Genomic DNA, 17,939 nt, shown 5'->3' with positions numbered 1-17,939 from the left:
GAACTCACTGGAAAATGGAAGAAGGGAGTGAGGAAAGCGGGTGGCAGGAAGGGAAAGAAGAAGATGCAGGAAACAAGGGTGACGGAGGGGGGGTGAAGGGCATACAGGGTGTCACCTTGAGGAAGAAGCCGCGAATATAAGAGAGCCACACAAGGACACGGCTACTTTAGGTCACCTCCCCTCCTTCCCCCGCCACGCACGGCCCAGGAGGAGGCGGAGGAGGAGGGCGAAGAGGCGGAGCAAGACTTTGTGCTTCCAAGGAGAGAGAATAAGACCTTCGAGTCGTGCAGAATAGGCGAAATATGGCGAAATGACCGGAAAAATTACTGAATACGTTCCAGGAAGAAGCGGAAGCAGACTTTTTAGTGCTTTCAAGGAGACAAAACAAGACCTCCGAGTCGTGGAAAACATACAGAATGAGCGAAAAATGACTAAATATGTTCCAAGAAGAAGCAGAACCCGGCTTTATGCTTTCAAGAGGACAGAATGAGACCTTCGAGTGGTAGAAAATAGGGCAACTGAGCGGAACAAGACTTAAAGCGTCCCAGGAAGAAGTGGAACAAGACTTAATGCTTTCAAGGAGGCAAAACAAGACCTTCGAATTGTGAAGATGAGGCGAAATGACCAGAAAATGACTAAACATGTTCCAGGAAGAAGCAGAACCCGACTTTAAGCTTTCAAGAAGACAATATGACCCTTAAGTTTTGTAATATAGGCAGAATGAGCGGAAAATTAATAAATACGTTCCAGGGAGAAGTTGGATAGGCTATGATTTCAAGAAGAGAGAACATGATAGGCTATGATTTCAAGAAGAGAGAACATGACCTAGTATCTATCTTCAAGGGCGAATATAAGCATAGAATATGAGAATAGGGAGAATGTACAAAAAAAAATATTAAATACGTTCCAGGGAGAAGTTGGATAGGCTATGATTTCAAGAAGAGAGAACATGACCTAGTATCTATCTTCAAGGGCGAATATAAGCATAGGGAGAATATGAGAATAGGGAGAATGTACAAAAAAAATTATTAAATACGTTCCAGGGAGAAGATTGACAAGGCTATGATTTCAAGAAGAGAGAACAAGACCTAGTATCAATCTTCAAGGGAGAATATAAGCATAGGAGAATATGAGAATAGGGAGAATGTACAAAAAAAATATTTAATGCGTTCCAGGGAGAAGTTGGATAAGACTATGATTTCAAAAAGAGAGAAAAAGACCTAGTATCAATCTTCAAGGGAGAATATAAGAATAGGGAGAATATGAGAAAGCGGAGAATATACAGAAAATTACTAAATACACTCCAGGAGGAAGCCGAGCAAGACTTTAAGCTTTCAAGGGAAGAAAACAAGACTTAACATGTATCTTGAAGGCCGGCAGAGGAGGCAAAATGGCAAGAATATGACATGCTGTGCGTCATGCTACACTATAAGCAAAACAAGACCCAGGAATGCTTGCAGCGCGGCAGAGGAAGCGACAAAATAAATAGTTGAACAGCGTCTGATACGTATACTTTTTTAAGGCTATAAAATGCGCGCAAGACCTAGGAATGCTTTCAGGACGATACCACAAACAGGTGAATAAGCTATGATGTTTTCCAAAGGTGGGAGAATACGCTAAACAAGACTTAATGCTTTTGACGCGACGGAACGAACGGTTGAATAAGATCAGATGCTTTCCAAGGCCGGAGAATCAGCGAAACAGAACCTTTTTAAACCTCAGGCAGACGTTGTAAGCAGGATCGAACTCATACTTTGAAGGTTCCGAGGTGAGCAGAGGAGGAGGAGGTAATACTTTCAAAGCGGGGAAATAACTGGAACGTAACTCAATAAACAGAATGAGAGCGTGCAATGCGACACGGTAGGAATATAATGTCAGAAAACGGCCACTACTTGACGTTGATTATGTTTGCAGCGGCAGCAGGAGAAGCAGAAGGAGAGGGAGAGTGGGGGATTTAGCTCTCGGCGGTGGTGATGGTGGTAGTGGTGGTGGTGGTGGTGATGAGGAAGAGCGTGGTTTTCCAAGAAGCCTCGAGACGCGTAGTGTGATTAGTGGCGGAGAAACTTGAGACCTTTGAAAGTCCTTAGCTAACCAGGCAGGCAGGTAGGCAGACAGGCGGACAGACAGACACAAAGTTAGCCAGACATATAGCAAGCAAATCAACTAGCCAACCAGCCAGCCAGCCAGCCACCAAGGAAGCCAGCTGGTCATCCATACATCTCAGCCTCTCATCAAGTCAGCCAGTGAGTCAGCCAGCCAAGTCAGCCATTAGCTCATCCAACTAACCAGACAGCTAATCAGTCACCCAGTTACTCCCCTACACAATTAACAAGCTAACCAGTAAGTCACCCAGCATTCAGCCTGCCATTCAGCCAGCTAGCCAGTCAACCAGCCATTCCATCATCCAACTAGCCAACTAACCAGACAGCTAACCAGTCACCCAGCTACTCACCTACCCAACTACCAAGTTAGCAAGTAAGGCACCCAGTATTCAACCAGCCAGTCAACCAACCATTCCCTCATCCAACTAACCAACTAACCAGAGAGACAAATGGTCGCCTAGCCACTCTACCCAACTACCAAGCCAGTCAGTTAGTCACCCAGCATTCAGTCACCCAGAGAGACAGTCAGCCGCTTCCACCAGCAGCATCTGAAGACCTCTTGTAATCCGCCCGCCAGCCACCCTTCCCCCACGCCGGGCCTGAATATGCAAGATGTCACAGAGGGAGACCCAGACCCGCTGACCGTGAAGCATCCGACTTGGCAAAGCGACAGTGAAGGAAGGCGGCCGCGGAGGAGACTTAAGACGGATTAAAAGTGTTTGTTAGGCGACGTGTGCCGGTGTGTGGTGTGTGTGGGGGTAAGGGGTGGCGTGGGGGAGGGGGCGTGTTTATGTGTGTTTATGTGTGAGTGTGTAGGAGATATTTCATGAAAAAGTCCCTGTGAATAATAGTGAATCTGAGTTAAGGTCGGACTGTGAGGTGAAAGGGAGGGGAGAAGGAAGGGGAGAAGGAGGGAGAGAAGGAAGGAGAGGGAGGGAGAGAGGAAGAGGGATTAAAAGATGGAGCGTCTCTTTGTTCTTTTCCTTGCTCTCTTTTGTTCTACTGGTTATCAATATCCTGTTGTTATTATTGATGTTGTTATTGTTGTTGTTGTTGTTGGTGGTGGTGGTGGTGGTAGCGGTAGTGCGGGAAACAATAGTAATGGTAGCAGTGGTGGTGGTGGTGGTCTTATGGAGTGGTTATAGTGCAGTGATGTAGTGGTGGTGCTGTTGTTGTTCGTGGTAGTGGTGGTGGTGGTGGTGGTGGTCGTGGTAGGAGTAGTAGTGGTAGTACCCATCACCACTATCACTACAACCACTATAACCACTACCTCGATTTAACCTTTACCATCACCACCGCATGACCCCACAAGTCCATCATCACCACCACCACCATCATCACCACAACCACCACAATCACTATTCATTAACCTCTCCTCCCACTGCCACCACCATCCTCACCACCACGACTGCCATATTACCATCACCCCTATCATCACCATCACCTCCATCATCATCACCAATACCACCAAAGCCCAATCTCCTTCATGAACCTCAAATCTAACACCATCATCACTACCACCTTAGTATCACCATCACCACTAACACCATCCTCATCACCACCACCCTCGTCACTAACACCATCTCCTTCACTAACCTCTACTCTGCCATCATCATCCACTCTTCTGAACTCTTTTTATAGGGGCAGTGATTAGCGGCTTTTTTTCCATTATTGTTTTCTCTGTTTGCCCTTGAGCTGCTTCCTTTGCTGTATGAAATAAAATCACCGCCGCTGTAAGATCACCAACATCAACCCTATTACCATCCTCACTACCACCACCACCAGCATCACCACCACCACCAGCATCATCACCACCACCACCAGCATCATCACCACCACCACCACCAGCATCACCACCACCACCAGCATCACCACCACCACCAGCATCACCACCACCACCAGCATCATCACCACCACCACCACCAGCATCACCACCACCACCAGCATCATCACCACCACCACCACCAGCATCACCACCACCACCAGCATCATCACCACCACCACCACCAGCATCACAACCACCACCAGCATCACCACCACCACAACCAACATCACCACCACCACCAGCATCATCATCACCACCACCAGCATCATCATCACCACCACCAGCATCATCATCACCACCACCAGCATCATCACCACCACCACCAGCATCATCATCACCACCAGCATCATCAATACCACCACCAGCAGCATCACCACCACCACCACCAACATCATCACCACCACACCAGCATCATCACCACCACTACCACCATCATCATCACCACCCCAGCATCATCACTATACTAATCACGTGCATTCACTCATCAATCGGAAATGTATAGCATATATATATGTATTTATTTTTTTGCTTCATGTATATTCCACGAGGTTTATTTCCACGCCGTAAACGTTCTCATTTGCCGGAGCGCGGAAAATAAAATGAAAAAAAAATACACCAAATAATATATATATAAATAAATCATTCTTCACATTAAAAAAACATAGTGTCCATTTGAAAGTGAGAGCAAATTAGTGGACGTACATAATATTTTTTTCGACGTCCCATATATATATAAAAAAAGGCTGCACTTTCTACTTTTTTATTTTTATTTTTCATATGATATTTTTTCACCTTCATTTGAAACTTTACATAATTTCAGCTTTTGGGTTCAGTGTTTATGAATGTGTTTTTTTTTCCTTTTAGTTTTGGGTGTAGATGGTTTACTACACTTATGTTTTTGTTGTTGTTGTTGTTGTTAAATATATATAATACTATATTCGGGCGTTTAAAAGCACCACTCAACTCCATTTGGATACCCATAACGCTTTTTTTTAATCAACTTTACTTTCAGTGTTAACTTTTGGGATTATTTTACTAGATATGAGTTACAATTGTTTATTCTTTCTCATTCTGTTGTTTCATTAATTAATCCACTTCCACTTCCTCTCTTTCTCTTCTATTCTCCGCTCTCCACAAATCTCCAATCACTATTTTTCCCCACTCCTGCCTTTCTAATCCCTCCTAACCTCTCCCGCTCTCTCTACAGCCTTGAGGGAGTGTACATTGTCAACCTCTATTCTTTGTTATTCTATTGTTTCTTTAAATAAACCATGTGACTTCCTCTCTTTCTCTTCTTTTCTCCACTTTCCACAAATCTCCAGTCACTATTTTTCCCCCACTCCTTCCTTTCGATTCCCTACTCTCTCTCCCTCTCTCTCCAGCCTTGAGTGAGTGTGTACATTATTAACCTTTTCTTTAAATCGGGGGAACTTTATCTCACTCGCGGGGACGTCCAGGGCGAGGATAACTTAACTCTCTCTCTCTCTCTCTCTCTCTTACTCCCTCCTCCCTCCCTCCGTCCCTCCCTCTCTCTCGCTGCTCTCTCCCTCTTCCTCCCTCTCTCCCGCTGTGACTCAGGTAACCATAACCAATGAGCCGCGGTCCAGAATAACATGTGAGCAGTAAGTTAGTGGACGGCAAAGTTTGGCAGTGACGGAACCAAGGAGGAGGAAGAAGAAGAGGAAGAGAAGGAGAAGTGGGAGTGAATGAGGAGGAGGAGAAGGAGGAGGAGGAGGAGGTGGAGGAGGAGGAGGAGGAGGCGGAGGAGGAGGAGGAGGAGGAGGAGTTTCACATGTACCTCCACATTTCAGTTCTCCTTTAGATTTTCGTCGATGAGGTGCACAAGTCACGAGAGAGAGAGAGAGAGAGAGAGAGAGAGAGAGAGAGACTGACCTTCTAGAAATCTCCTTTGATCCTTTAATATCCTTGTGTATAATAGATCACACAAGCTGTCTATCCTCAGTGCCATGAATTCCTTATAATTAATACTCAGTTCTTATTCAAATGATCACAGGTACAGCAATAACACCACGAGTCCTCCTTCATCCTTCAGAACCAGACGGACTAGACCCCACTTCACCAGGCACTCCATCGCTTCACTACACACCCAAAACGCAGCTACATGCCACCCAAAACAACACTTCACACATGTACTTACTCCTCACATCACTCAACATCAAACCAACTAACTAACTTAACCAATTAACCAAACACTCAATCGTTTCATCACACTCCCCTCAAACCCACACACGCACACAACACACGTATCATCTACTACAAGAGCACCTCAACACCTCACTTACCTTGCTATCCCTCTTCTCCCGACGCAGTGCCGCCCGGGAGCATACGAGTGGCCGGGCGGCGTGAGGGCGAGATGGTGGTGGTGGCGGAGGGGGAAGACGTGCAGCTCGAGTGTGTGGTGGGCGACGCACGACCCGAGCCTTCCCTTGCCTGGTACCGCGACGGCCTGCGAGTAGACGAGAGTGAGTACAGTAAGTTAAGAGATGCCGTAAAGGGACAAAGAGATGGACGAGGTATGGTCAAAGGGAGGGAAAGTGAGGTGGATGATAGGGTTGAAGGTAGATTGGATTGAATTTTGTTGATAAGGATAATAAAAAGTAGTAGTAGTAGTAGTAGTAGTAGTACAGTAGTAGTAGTAGTAGTAGTAGTAGTAGTAGTAGTAGTAGTAGTAGTAGTAGTAGTAGTAGTAGTGGTAGCATTAGGCATTAGTAGTGGTGGTAATAATAATGATAATAATAATAATAATAATAATAATAATAATAATAATAATAATAATAATAATAATAATAATAATAATAATAATAATAATAATAATAATAATAATAATAATAATAATAATAATAATAATAATAATAATAATAATAATAATAATAATAATAATAATAATAATAATAATAATAATAATAATAATAATAATAATAATAATAATACAATGGAGTGAAAAAGCGGAAAATTTATAAGAAAAGGCAAGAGAGAGAGAGAGAGAGAGAGAGAGAGAGAGAGAGAGGTTATTACTTACACCATTTAATATATGTTCCCCAGTAATTTACTTTTATGTACGAGTGTTTGTGTGTGTGTGTGTGTGTGTGTGTGTGTGTGTGTGTGTGTGTGTGTGTGTGTGTGTGTGTGTGTGTGTGTGTGTGTTATCTTTAGAAGTAGTAATAGTGGCAATAGTAATAGTAGTAATTTGACGAAAAAAAGTGGAATCGCAATGTTATCCATCTTAAAAGTGACCAGCCAAAACTTGTCAAAAATAGCTATTGATTAAAAACGATAAAAACGTCCCTTTGAATAATAATTGAAAAAAAAAGTAATCTGTTGGACATTTCCCTCAGATGACAAAGAGACGCGGAAGAGTACTGTTGATTGGATATTACTGTTTTATGTGTCGCTCAAATGGATTGGCATTGCAAGGGACAAAAAAAAACAATTTGGACCCAAGTAATTTTATTTTTTCCATTGGTGTAAAAAAAATTCGCCTCGCCGGCTTAGCGCAAAACACCGAATGCTGTCACGCGTTATGGTCATGAGGTCCAATTGTCTTTCTCTTTACTTTTTTTATTGGTCGCCTAATATGAGGATCTGATGATTAGAAAAGTCCCCCGTGACCTCCCTGCTCTCTTTTCACCACACACACACACACACACACACACACACACACACACACACACACACACACACACACAAACAAACACTCTTCCACACACAAACACACAAACAATAATGGCCGCCGTATTTTGCTTTACTTATTTTATTTACTTACTATTTTCATGCCCTCCCCACCTTTCCCCCATCCCGCGTCCTCAATGCACAAGACTTCGTACTCAACCCCATCCCTAAGCCGTCCAATTTCCTAATGCAAGAGTTAACGATCCCTCTCGCTGGTAGACTCCGCACCTTTGTCGTATACGAATATGTCAGTTTTGGTTAAGTGTAGGAAGCTTTCTCTTTCTCCTACATATACAATCTCTCATGTTTCTTTCGTAAATGACTCTTTCCAATCCTTTCCTTCTTACATATACGGTGCTTTCAGTTTAAATCATAACAGCTCCCCTCCCCTTTGTGCCTCCTTCTCATTCTTCCGTTTACTTATGCAAGCCTTTTCAGTTTCCTTTATAAGTCTACCTCCTCTCCGTCCTTCCCACAACTTTGCACACAGACGTACGGAAGCTATCTACACGTATGTTCAGCATAGGATTCTTTTACTTTCATTTTCATAAACAATCCCTTCTGTTTCTTTTGTAAATGACCCCATTTCATTCTTCTTTACACATACGGCCCATTCAGACTACTTTATAACAGTTCCCCTTCTTCTCCGTCCTTCCCTCAGCCTTGCAAACAGTTGTGCTTCTTTTATAATTGACCCCACTTCATTTTTCTTTACATATACGGCCCTTTCAGACTCCGTTATGACAGCTCCCCTTCTCTCCGTCCTCCCCGCAGCTTTGCAAACAGACGTGCGGAGGCCTTCCACACGTCGGCGGCTGGTCAGCGTGACGAGCAGACTGACGGTGAGGGCGACGCGAGAGGATGACGGGACGCAATACACGTGCCGCGCCTCCCACCCCGCCCTACAGCACCCCGCCCTGCCCCTCGCCGCCTCCCTCACCCTCTCCGTCCTGCGTGAGTATTTGCTGGGCTTTATGCTTCCTCGCTTGCTCCTCTACCTTCACGCCATATTCTAGTGTTCTCGTACTCTTCGGCTTTCTCCTGTTTTCTCCTTTCCACCTTTTCCTTCTCTAAATTGGTATCTGTTTGTGTGGTTATTTTCTCTCTTCTTTTTACTTCAGCTGTATATTTTTTTCTCCTGTGCCACTCACGTTTATTTTTTTCTTTTCTCGTGTGTAATTGTCCTTTCAGTGCGTCTTTCTTCCATGCTTATTCCATTTTCCATCTTCCATTTGCCTTTCATTCGTGTATCTTCTTCCATTCTTCCATCTTCCATGTTTCTATTAATTATATTCCATGCCTCTTTCGTGTTCCATTTTTCTTCCATCATTAATATTTCATCCATCTACCCACTACTGGACCTTAGTTTTTCTGTGTGTTCTGGTAACTGGCGTAATGAACCTATCCTTTTTTTTTCAGGGGTACTTGCAGTTGGTGCCGGTCTGTGGTGCCTCGGGAGTACGTTTTTTTATAGTATTGACTCTTCTTTGTTCGCTATGCCTGTATCCTACGTCCCCGCTCCGTTATTTCTCACTCAGTCATAAGCAACGTTAATATTGATAAGAAACGTATGAGTAATGAATTGTAATCGAACACATATACGAACACGAGCATGCAAAAACGAATCGGTATGCACTTCATTATGAGACAATGGACGATTTGAGCCTCAGATTTGCTTGCTGGTTTAAGACTCGATCCTTTCACGTGCCAGCACTCTCCTCCGTCTGTACATTCTTCCCTGACATCCGCTCATTACTCCACTTCTTTTATATTTCCTCTGCAACCCGTTCTCCAATCATCCATTCTTTGTTTTCTCTTGTCAATGCTACTTTACTTAACTTTCGCAACGTAAGCACACGCACACACACACACACACACACACACACACACACACACACACACACACACACACACATGACCAGAGAGACGCAAAATAGAAAATAACATGACAGCCCACAACAAACCTTCTCTCCAGCAACGATAATGAGACAAATCCGCTTCCTGGGTCGAGTCGAGTCCGGGATAGACGAGAGGCAGAAGAGAAGGAGGAGGAGGACGCGGGCGATAAGGCGCAACCCGGATGTGAGCGGCGAGGAAACATGAAACAACCCTGAACAACATCGCGGGTACACAAAGAGAGAGAGAGACCGAGAGAGATAGAGATAGATAGATAGATAGATAGAGAGCGAGAGAGAGAGAGAGAGAGAGAGAGAGAGAGAGATCAGTTGCAAAGGACAAAGCGATAGACAGGCAGGCAGATCCATAAACGGACAGACACAAAGAGAATAGTGCAAAGACTGAAAGACAGACACCTACAGACAGAAAGACAAGAAGCAAACAGAGACAGACAGACAGACGAAAAATGGGGCACTAATAGATTGACGCACATAAAGACAGACAAGCAGGACAGAGAAAGGGGACACACATAAAAACACAAAAAAAATAAGAAGAGAACGGACGATCTTAACTACTTTTACTATGCTCCGTCACTGTTGTTCTGTCTATAATTCGACTATGTTCCAAAATACCTGCTGTTTACACCTGTTTACACCTCCTATTAACCGACCTGTAAAAGCTACGTACACACCGTCCACAGTTAACACTTTACACTACCAACAAAAACAGGGAAGACACTTAAGAGTTTTCACTTTTGTGGCGCTGTGCCCCGAGTCGACGATTCCCCGGATCAACTCTCTAATGAACTTACCATTTCTTATTTGATTGTCCTCTTCGGGGGGATGATAAAACCTATTGGGGCCCACGGCTGTTATTGGTTTCATTCTGAGAGAGTGAGAGAGGGGAGAGAGGAGAGAAGGAGAGGAGGAGAGATGGAGAGGAGAGAGCTGGTGTGTGTGGGAGGGAGGAGGGAGGAGAAAGGGATATCTGACCACCCCCATACCCACCACCCCAGCTAGCCCCCCCGTCTCCCCCTTCGCCTCACTTATCCCTCTCAATACATTATTTCCTTGGGCTTGTTTACGAAAGCGGTTTGGCGGGCGACAGGAGAAAGTGGCGCGGGAAACACAGCCTCCAACACACACACGCCTGGCGCCCAAGTGTTTCCCGATACAACACAAGTTTGGAGATCGATGACGCAACACCCGGCCGCCGCTGCTGCCCCATATCGCACGGCATTTTTTAGAACACCACTTCGACTTTCCGTTCCTTCATTCGCCCTTCCCCCTCCCCCCTCGTCCCCCCGCCTCCCTCACTCGCCCCCTCCACCACACCCTTTAAACTGAGACTGAAAATTCTCTCTCTCTCTCTCTCTCTCTCTCTCTCTCTCTCTCTCTCTCTCTCTCCTTTTCCCTTCCTTTCCTTTCCTCTTTCCTCCTCTCCACGCAAGTCTTCTCCCTCCCCTTACCTCCCCTCGCCACCCTCCTCTCCTCCTCTCTCGCGATCCAGTGTCATTTATTTTCCTTTTTTCTTCCGCATCGTAATTTCATTGTATATTATTTGGTGTGTTTTGTCCCTGCGTGTGTGTGCGTGCGTGTGCGTGTGTGTGCGTGTAATACAGGGAGGATACGTGGCTGCAAAGGACGCCGAGGAATGGAAAATTAATAGAAAAATAGGGAAAAAAAAGGAATCAAGCCACTAATGCAAACAAAATGACAAAGAGACGGCGACCAGAAAACGTATTAGTAAACAGATATATGATAGATGGAAACTTACAGCAAACTAACTATCTATTACTATACAGAAAATCACATACGGTACCCAAGAAACTATACACAGAAGAAAAATGTATATGCAAGTGTAGAGAATGCGTAAAAGAGAGAGAGAGAGAGAGAGAGAGAGAGAGAGAGAGAGAGAGAGAGAGAGACGCAAAAAGAACTGGCAAGCCGCTGTTGTGGAAAAAAAAATTGGAAATATGAGGAAACTATAGGAACGGAGGGAAAATAAACAACTCAAGTCAAATACAACTCGAGAAAACAGATATTGACTTAGTATTGGTACCCGTGTGTGTGTGTGTGTGTGTGTGTGTGTGTGTGTGTGTGTGTGTGTGTGTGTGTGTGTGTGTTTGAGCTTATTGACAAAAACACACACACACACACTCAAACACTCTCTCTCTCTCTCTCTCTCTCTCTCTCTCTCTCTCTCTCTCTCTCTCTCTCTCTCTCTCTCTCTCTCTCTCTCTCTCTCTCTCTCTCTCTCTCTCTCTCTCTCTCTCTCTCTCTCATTAATCTGTGTCTTATAAATCCTTCGCCTCAGTTTCCTTAGCAGTTTGTCTCTACAGAAACCTTAATGTCTTATGAGTAGTTATATTCTTTTCTCTATCTATCTCCTGCCTTTTTTTACACTTGTCATTCAATCTTCCTTCATCCCTCTGTGTTCTCCTATTTCCTCCCTTGCCGACCCTTTTTTTCGCTCCCTCTCTCTCTCTCTCACTCTCGCTCTCTCCTTCCCTCTTCTTCCTTCTCCTCGTTGGACTTCCTCAAATTTACGGTCCCTCCTCATCTAGTTCTCCGGGTCACTATATCTCTTCCATCCAATACTTCACTGACCCAAGTTTTTCCTGCTTTTGTCTCTCTCTTGCTCTCGGTCTGGGTTTAGGTCTCTCTCTCTCTCTCTCTCTCTCTCTCTCTCTCTCTCTCTCTCTCTCTCTCTCTCTCTCTCTCTCTCTCTCTCTCTCTCTCTCTCTCTCTCTCTCTCTCTCTCTCTCTCTCTCTCTCTCTCTCTCTCTCTCTCTCTCTCTCTCTCTCATTAGGGATCTTTTCCTTCTCCGCCTCCTTCCCTTCCTGCTCCTTCTCCTTTGCTTCTTTCTTTATCTCGCTTTCCTTCCTGCCCATTTCCTCCTCCTCCTCCTCCTCCTCCTCCTCCTCCTCTACCCTCTTCCTAAATTACACTTTTTTTCTCTTCTATGTGCTTCTCTACCACTAAATTCACCTAAAGTATATCCTCCTCTTCTTCCTTCCTCCTCCTCCTCGTCGTCGTCCTCGTCCTCGTCCTCCTCCTCCTCCTCCTCCTTCTGACATCCAGCCACCTGCCAGCGACCATCTCACCTTCCGTTCTAGTCTCCCATGCATACTACAGTCTCCCTGGCAACGTTCAGCCTGCACGTTCTTACACCCACTGTCTCTGTCTCCTTTCCTCCCGCCCTCTCACGCTCTCTCTCCCTCTTCACTGTCTTACTTTCCCAATGACCCGCTTCCTTTTCTCTCCCCTACATTCACGCACCGCTGGCCACGCTGGATGCGGTTGGCGTACTCCCTAAAGATGCTGTTCTGTAAACCAGCGAATGTTTTCACTGTTAGCATTGCCCGTAGCGCTGCCGTGTGTGTGTTGTATTAAGGTAAACCATCCATTCTCTCTCTCTCTCATTAGAGGAAAACATTTGCTCGACGCAGAATAGTTCCAAAATAGTTATGTCATTGTGAGTAATATCACCGGAACTACAAGGTTTAGATCGAGGTGATGGTACATATGGTTTCGAAATTACTTTAACTACTTGTAATAGTGGCAATTTACGAAACTACATAAGCTGAGGTTCACGTAACACAGAGTAATTGAGATGCATGTATTAATAATGTATAGGCAGTACTGTCATATATAGAAAGTATTCAGAATAAAGTAATACACATCCATTTTAAAATAATGCATTCGCAACGCAAAATTAAAAAAAGAAATAACGTTGAGGACACCAACGTAAGAAACCTTTATAAGTACAATTAGCTAAACTAACATTATATATAGAAAACGTAAAAGAGATCAAGTGCTGTACTGTGCCATATTAATGTCTACGCAACAGAAATAAACGAATAAAAAGGACTCAAAGGATACCAACGTAAGACGCAGCACTGTCAGCATTGCAAGGACACGACATCGCTGACTCTTGCTGACTCCCGATCGACGGTGAAGACCCAAGAGTTTGTGTGCTCAGTGTTGGCTCAGTCTCCTCTCATCTTGACCCTGTTTTGGAGAGTCCACTGCCTGCCTTACCACCCTACCGTATACCTTACCCTCTCTCCCGTACCCCTCTCTTCTTTTCCACATGTATATTACGGACTGTGCGTGCTCATGTCTGTCTAGCAGCGCGGTTCATCCCTGATCCGAGTCCTTTTTCTTTTATATTTCCCTCCTTTCTTCGTTTCTCTTCTCCTTTATCTACTTCTGCTTCTTTTCCTGCTTCCTCTTGTTATTATTAGTAATTATCATAATTTCTTATTGCCATTCTTCATATTCATCTTCATCATCATCCACCTCTTCTTCTTTTCTTCTTCCATATCTCTATTTTCTTCCTTTTGACGCCATTCCCTTTGCAGACCCCCCGGACCCTCCTTCCATCACCGGCTACAGAACGGGCGAGGTGCTGCGGGCGGGGGAGCGGCGCACCCTGACCTGCCGCGTGGTGGGGGGTAACCCGGGGCCCTGGGTCACGTGGTACTGGCACCAGGTATTACCCAACAACACGCTACGCACGCAAGCCCGGAAGAGCGTGCACCTCAACGACAAGACGAGCGGTGACCTCAGGAGCCGCGGGGTTAGCGTAACGCAACAGGTGACGGCTTCGCGGACGGATGACGGGGCGGTGTACGAGTGCCGCGTTACCAGCGATCAACTCAGCCGCCCGCTCTCCGCTAACGTCACCCTTACTGTTCACTGTGAGTAGCCGGGTGCTGGGGTGTGAGGGACAGTGCTAGGATGGGTACAGTGAGGGTCGAATGCTTGGTCTGGGTCTTAGGTTTGGTTTGTTTGAGAGTAAATGTGGTGTTCGAGGTTAGCTACTGTGGTATTAAAGGATGAATTTGTATATTACTGCTCATATAAAATAGAAAGAGAACATTGCCATTCGCTGTACATTATTATGAAAGATGTTGTATTGACTGACTAATGTAGAAACGAACACACACACACACACACACACACACACACACACACACACACACACACACACACACACACACACACACACACACACACACAGTCTAAAAAGAAAAATATAAAAAAATAGTTTCAAAAGACGGGGACTCTATGAGCTTGAGTTAATCCAGTAAAATTCAATTAGGTAAGAACACACACACACACACACACACACACACACACATACACACACACACACACACACACACACACACACACACACACACACACACACACACACACTGGCCTGGTCCACCCCACAGACAGGCCAGCGCAGGTCAGAGTGAGCAGCCCGACAGTGGTGACAGCAGGACAGCGGTTCACACTCACCTGCATCACCTCGGCCGCCAACCCCCCCGCCAACCTCACCTGGATTCTTGATGGTAAGCTCCCCACCCCCCACCTTACTCTTGACCACCCCTCTCCCACCCGTCTCCCTCCTCCTCTTGTAAACATTTCGTCTTCTTGTTCTTGCTTCTTCGTCCATTTTTCTCTACTAGATTTACTATTTCCTCTAACTCTTCTTTTTCCTCTATTTTTATCTTTTCTTCATTTTTTTCTGCTTCCCATACCCCTACGCTGCCCTCTTTCATCTCTTCCTCCTCCTCCTTCTCCTCCTCCTCTTTCCAGCCTCCTCCTCCTCCTCCCATATCCACGCCCACTGTACTAAGACCCCTCCTGCCTCACCTTCCCTTCCCAAACTCTTCCCCCTCTCTGTCACCCTCGCCCTCGATAGTAAGCTTTTCTCCTCCTCCTCCTCCTCCTCCTCCTCCTCCTCCTCTCGGTCCACCAATCATTCCCCTTCCCTTTACCTGGATTTTTACCTTTCGCCCCCCTCCTCTCCTCCTCCTCCTCCTCCTCCTCCTTCTCCTTCTCCTCCTCCTCCTCCTCCTCCTCCTCCTCCAGTCCCCTCTTGTGCCTTTCTCCTGTCTGACCCCCTTCCTTTATTCTCTTCTTTCTTTACCTTTCGAGCCCCTCCTCTCCTTTAGTCCCCTCTTCTACCTCTCTCTCCTCTCACTTCCTTCTTTTTTCCTCTTCTATGTTCACCTTTTTCCTCTCTTGTCCCCATTCTTTCGATCCTCTTCCCCTTCTTCGCCTTCAATCTCTCGTTTCCTCTTTTTTTTTTCATTCCCGCCCTCCTTTATCCTCCTCATCCCTCTCTTCTTTTCTCTTTCGTTCCTTTTTCATCTCTGTTCCCTGGGTCTTCTCTCCTTCAACCCTTCGTATCTTCTTTTTTTTCCTTTTGACTTAGGTACCTCCCCCTATACCTCTCTCATCCCCTCTTCTTTTCCATTCTTATTTTCCTTCTTTTTCTTTCTCTCCCTCATCCTCTTCTTCTCTCTCTCTCTCTCTCTCTCTCTCTCTCTCTCTCTCTCTCTCTCTCTCTCTCTCTCTCTCTCTCTCTCTCTCTCTCTCTCTCTCTCTCTCTCTCTCTCTCTCTCTCTCTCTCTCTCTCTCTCTCTCTCTCTCTCTCTTCTAACTCGCGTCCCTCTTTATCCCTCTCAATCCCTTCTTCTTTTCCCTCTCGTCCGTCTTTATTTTTGTCCTTATCCCTCTCGCTCTCTTCTCATCCTCTTCTCCTCTTCTCCCTCTTTTAACCCACGTCCTCTTTTACCCCTCCGAGCCTCCTCCTCTTCCCTTTCATCCCTCTTTTTCCCTCTCTGTGTCCCTTCCTTCGTTTCCTCTCTCTTTTAACTCGCGTCCTCCCTCACTTTCCTTATCCTCCTCCTCTTTCCCATTTTCTCCCTCTTTCTTTTTTTTGTTCCCCTCGTCTCCCCCCTTCCCTCTCTTGGCTTGCCGTCCTCAGCTGGTCCCTTCTACCTGGCCGCCATCCTTGTCTCAGGTAGGCTGGCAATAAGCCCTTTCTCTTCATCCCTTCCTTTTTTCTCTCCGCCTGTCTCGAGAAGGCTTTTTCCACTCTTGTCTCTCCCGATGTATTTGTGCTGTGAATCGAGTTTAAGAATGTGGTTTTTTTTTTTTATTTCGTTAGTTTCTTTGGTTGGAGATGATAAGCATTTCATTGTGTTACTTTCATTTCGTGTTTCATCTTTTAACTTCTTTTCTATTCTCCTCTCTCGACGTATTTGTGCTGTGAATCGGGTTTAAGAAAGTGTGTGTGTGTGTGGGTGGGTGGGGGGGTGGGGGGGTGGGGGGGGCGTTATTTTCCTTGGTTGGGGATGATAAGAATGTCATTGTATTTCTTTTACTTCGTGTTATATTTTTTCTTCGTTTTTTAATAGACTAATTCTCTTGCTGCCTCCTTTTTATGTATTCCGCATTCCCTGCACACACCCAAAAAATAGTCCGTCACAGAATATAATGTAAAAAATTAGCGACAAAAGTTCTGATGTGATTTACTTTCTCAATTTGCATGACAAGGACTTCGTGTGTGTGTGTGCGTGTGTGCGGACCAAACTTGAAGCAACCTCTGAGAAAACACTTGTTAAGCTGCAGTTCGGTGGAGCGAGAAAAAATAATAAATAAATTACGCTGACAGGCAATGTGGAAGACGTGTATTTTATCCACTTACTTAACAGCACCTTTTCTCCAATCTCATCCACCTGTGTTCTAGGCCTCTTCACCTGTTATAAAAAAATTATCAAATTTCACCCACTTCATTGATTCCACAGCCACTCCTTGTCCTCCTATTCTAAAACTTCCCTTTATATTTTCTTTTCCTCCTCCCCTGTTGTCTTTCTTCTTTTTTTTCTCTTTCTCTCTTTCTCTTTTTTTTTCTTTTCTTCGTGTTCTTGTTTTATGCTTGTTCTACTTCTTATTGTTCGAGTTCTTTTTCTTTCATTCTTTGTTCTTCTTCTTCTTCTTCTTCTTCTTCTTCTTCTTCTTTTTCTTCTTCTTTTCCTTTTCCTTTCTCCTCTACTCCTTTTCTTTTCTTCTACTTTTCTATTATTTTCTATTCTTCTTCATCTTCGTCTTCGCCATCATTTTCTTCAATATCATCATCTTCCTCCGCCTCGTCATCCATCTACATCCATAACACCCATCTACCCCACCCTTCCATCAATTCCCCGCCATCACCACCTGTCATGTCTCTTCCCCTCCCCAGGTGAGCAGGTGAACACGACGAAGAATATTGTGACGCGGGACGACGGGGGCGGCTGGGTCACGTCCTCGGAGCTGAGCAGCGAGGCGGGGCGGGCCAGCGGCGTGAGGATGGTGCGGGCGCGGTGCGAGGCCCAACACCTGGAGGCCACGGACGTCATCACCCACACGAGAAACATCACCGTTATGCGTGAGTGACAGGACTATTTTGGCGCGATGTACAGATGGTCAAGAGAGTATGAGCAGGTGGATACGGGCCAAAATGGCATAATCAGACAGATATTTGTTTATTTCTACGTACAAGAGAGTATGAGCAGGTAGATACAGGCCAAAATAACATAATCAGACAGATACTTGTTTTTTTCTACGTAAAGGTGGCCAAAAAAGTATAATCAGGCAGA

At 45.2% G+C, this 17,939-nt stretch overlaps 1 protein-coding gene across 1 annotated transcript in view; it reads left to right on the top strand.

Annotated features, from left to right (window-relative positions):
* Positions 1-17,939, top strand: part of LOC126998316 (nephrin-like) — a 135,529-nt gene that overhangs the window by 45,166 nt on the left and 72,424 nt on the right. Inside the window, exons 3-7 of the mRNA XM_050859802.1 lie at positions 6,258-6,419; positions 8,392-8,571; positions 13,881-14,226; positions 14,719-14,861; positions 17,543-17,728. Of these exons, the coding sequence (XP_050715759.1) occupies positions 6,258-6,419; positions 8,392-8,571; positions 13,881-14,226; positions 14,719-14,861; positions 17,543-17,728 (1,017 nt within the window). The remainder of the gene's footprint in view (positions 1-6,257; positions 6,420-8,391; positions 8,572-13,880; positions 14,227-14,718; positions 14,862-17,542; positions 17,729-17,939) is intronic.

The sequence above is a fragment of the Eriocheir sinensis genome, chromosome 14 (assembly GCF_024679095.1).
Source record: "Eriocheir sinensis breed Jianghai 21 chromosome 14, ASM2467909v1, whole genome shotgun sequence".
Lineage (NCBI taxonomy): Eukaryota > Metazoa > Arthropoda > Malacostraca > Decapoda > Varunidae > Eriocheir > Eriocheir sinensis.
The sequence above is the reverse complement of the archived record's forward strand: the minus strand, read 5'-3'. Positions and strand labels throughout refer to the sequence as shown.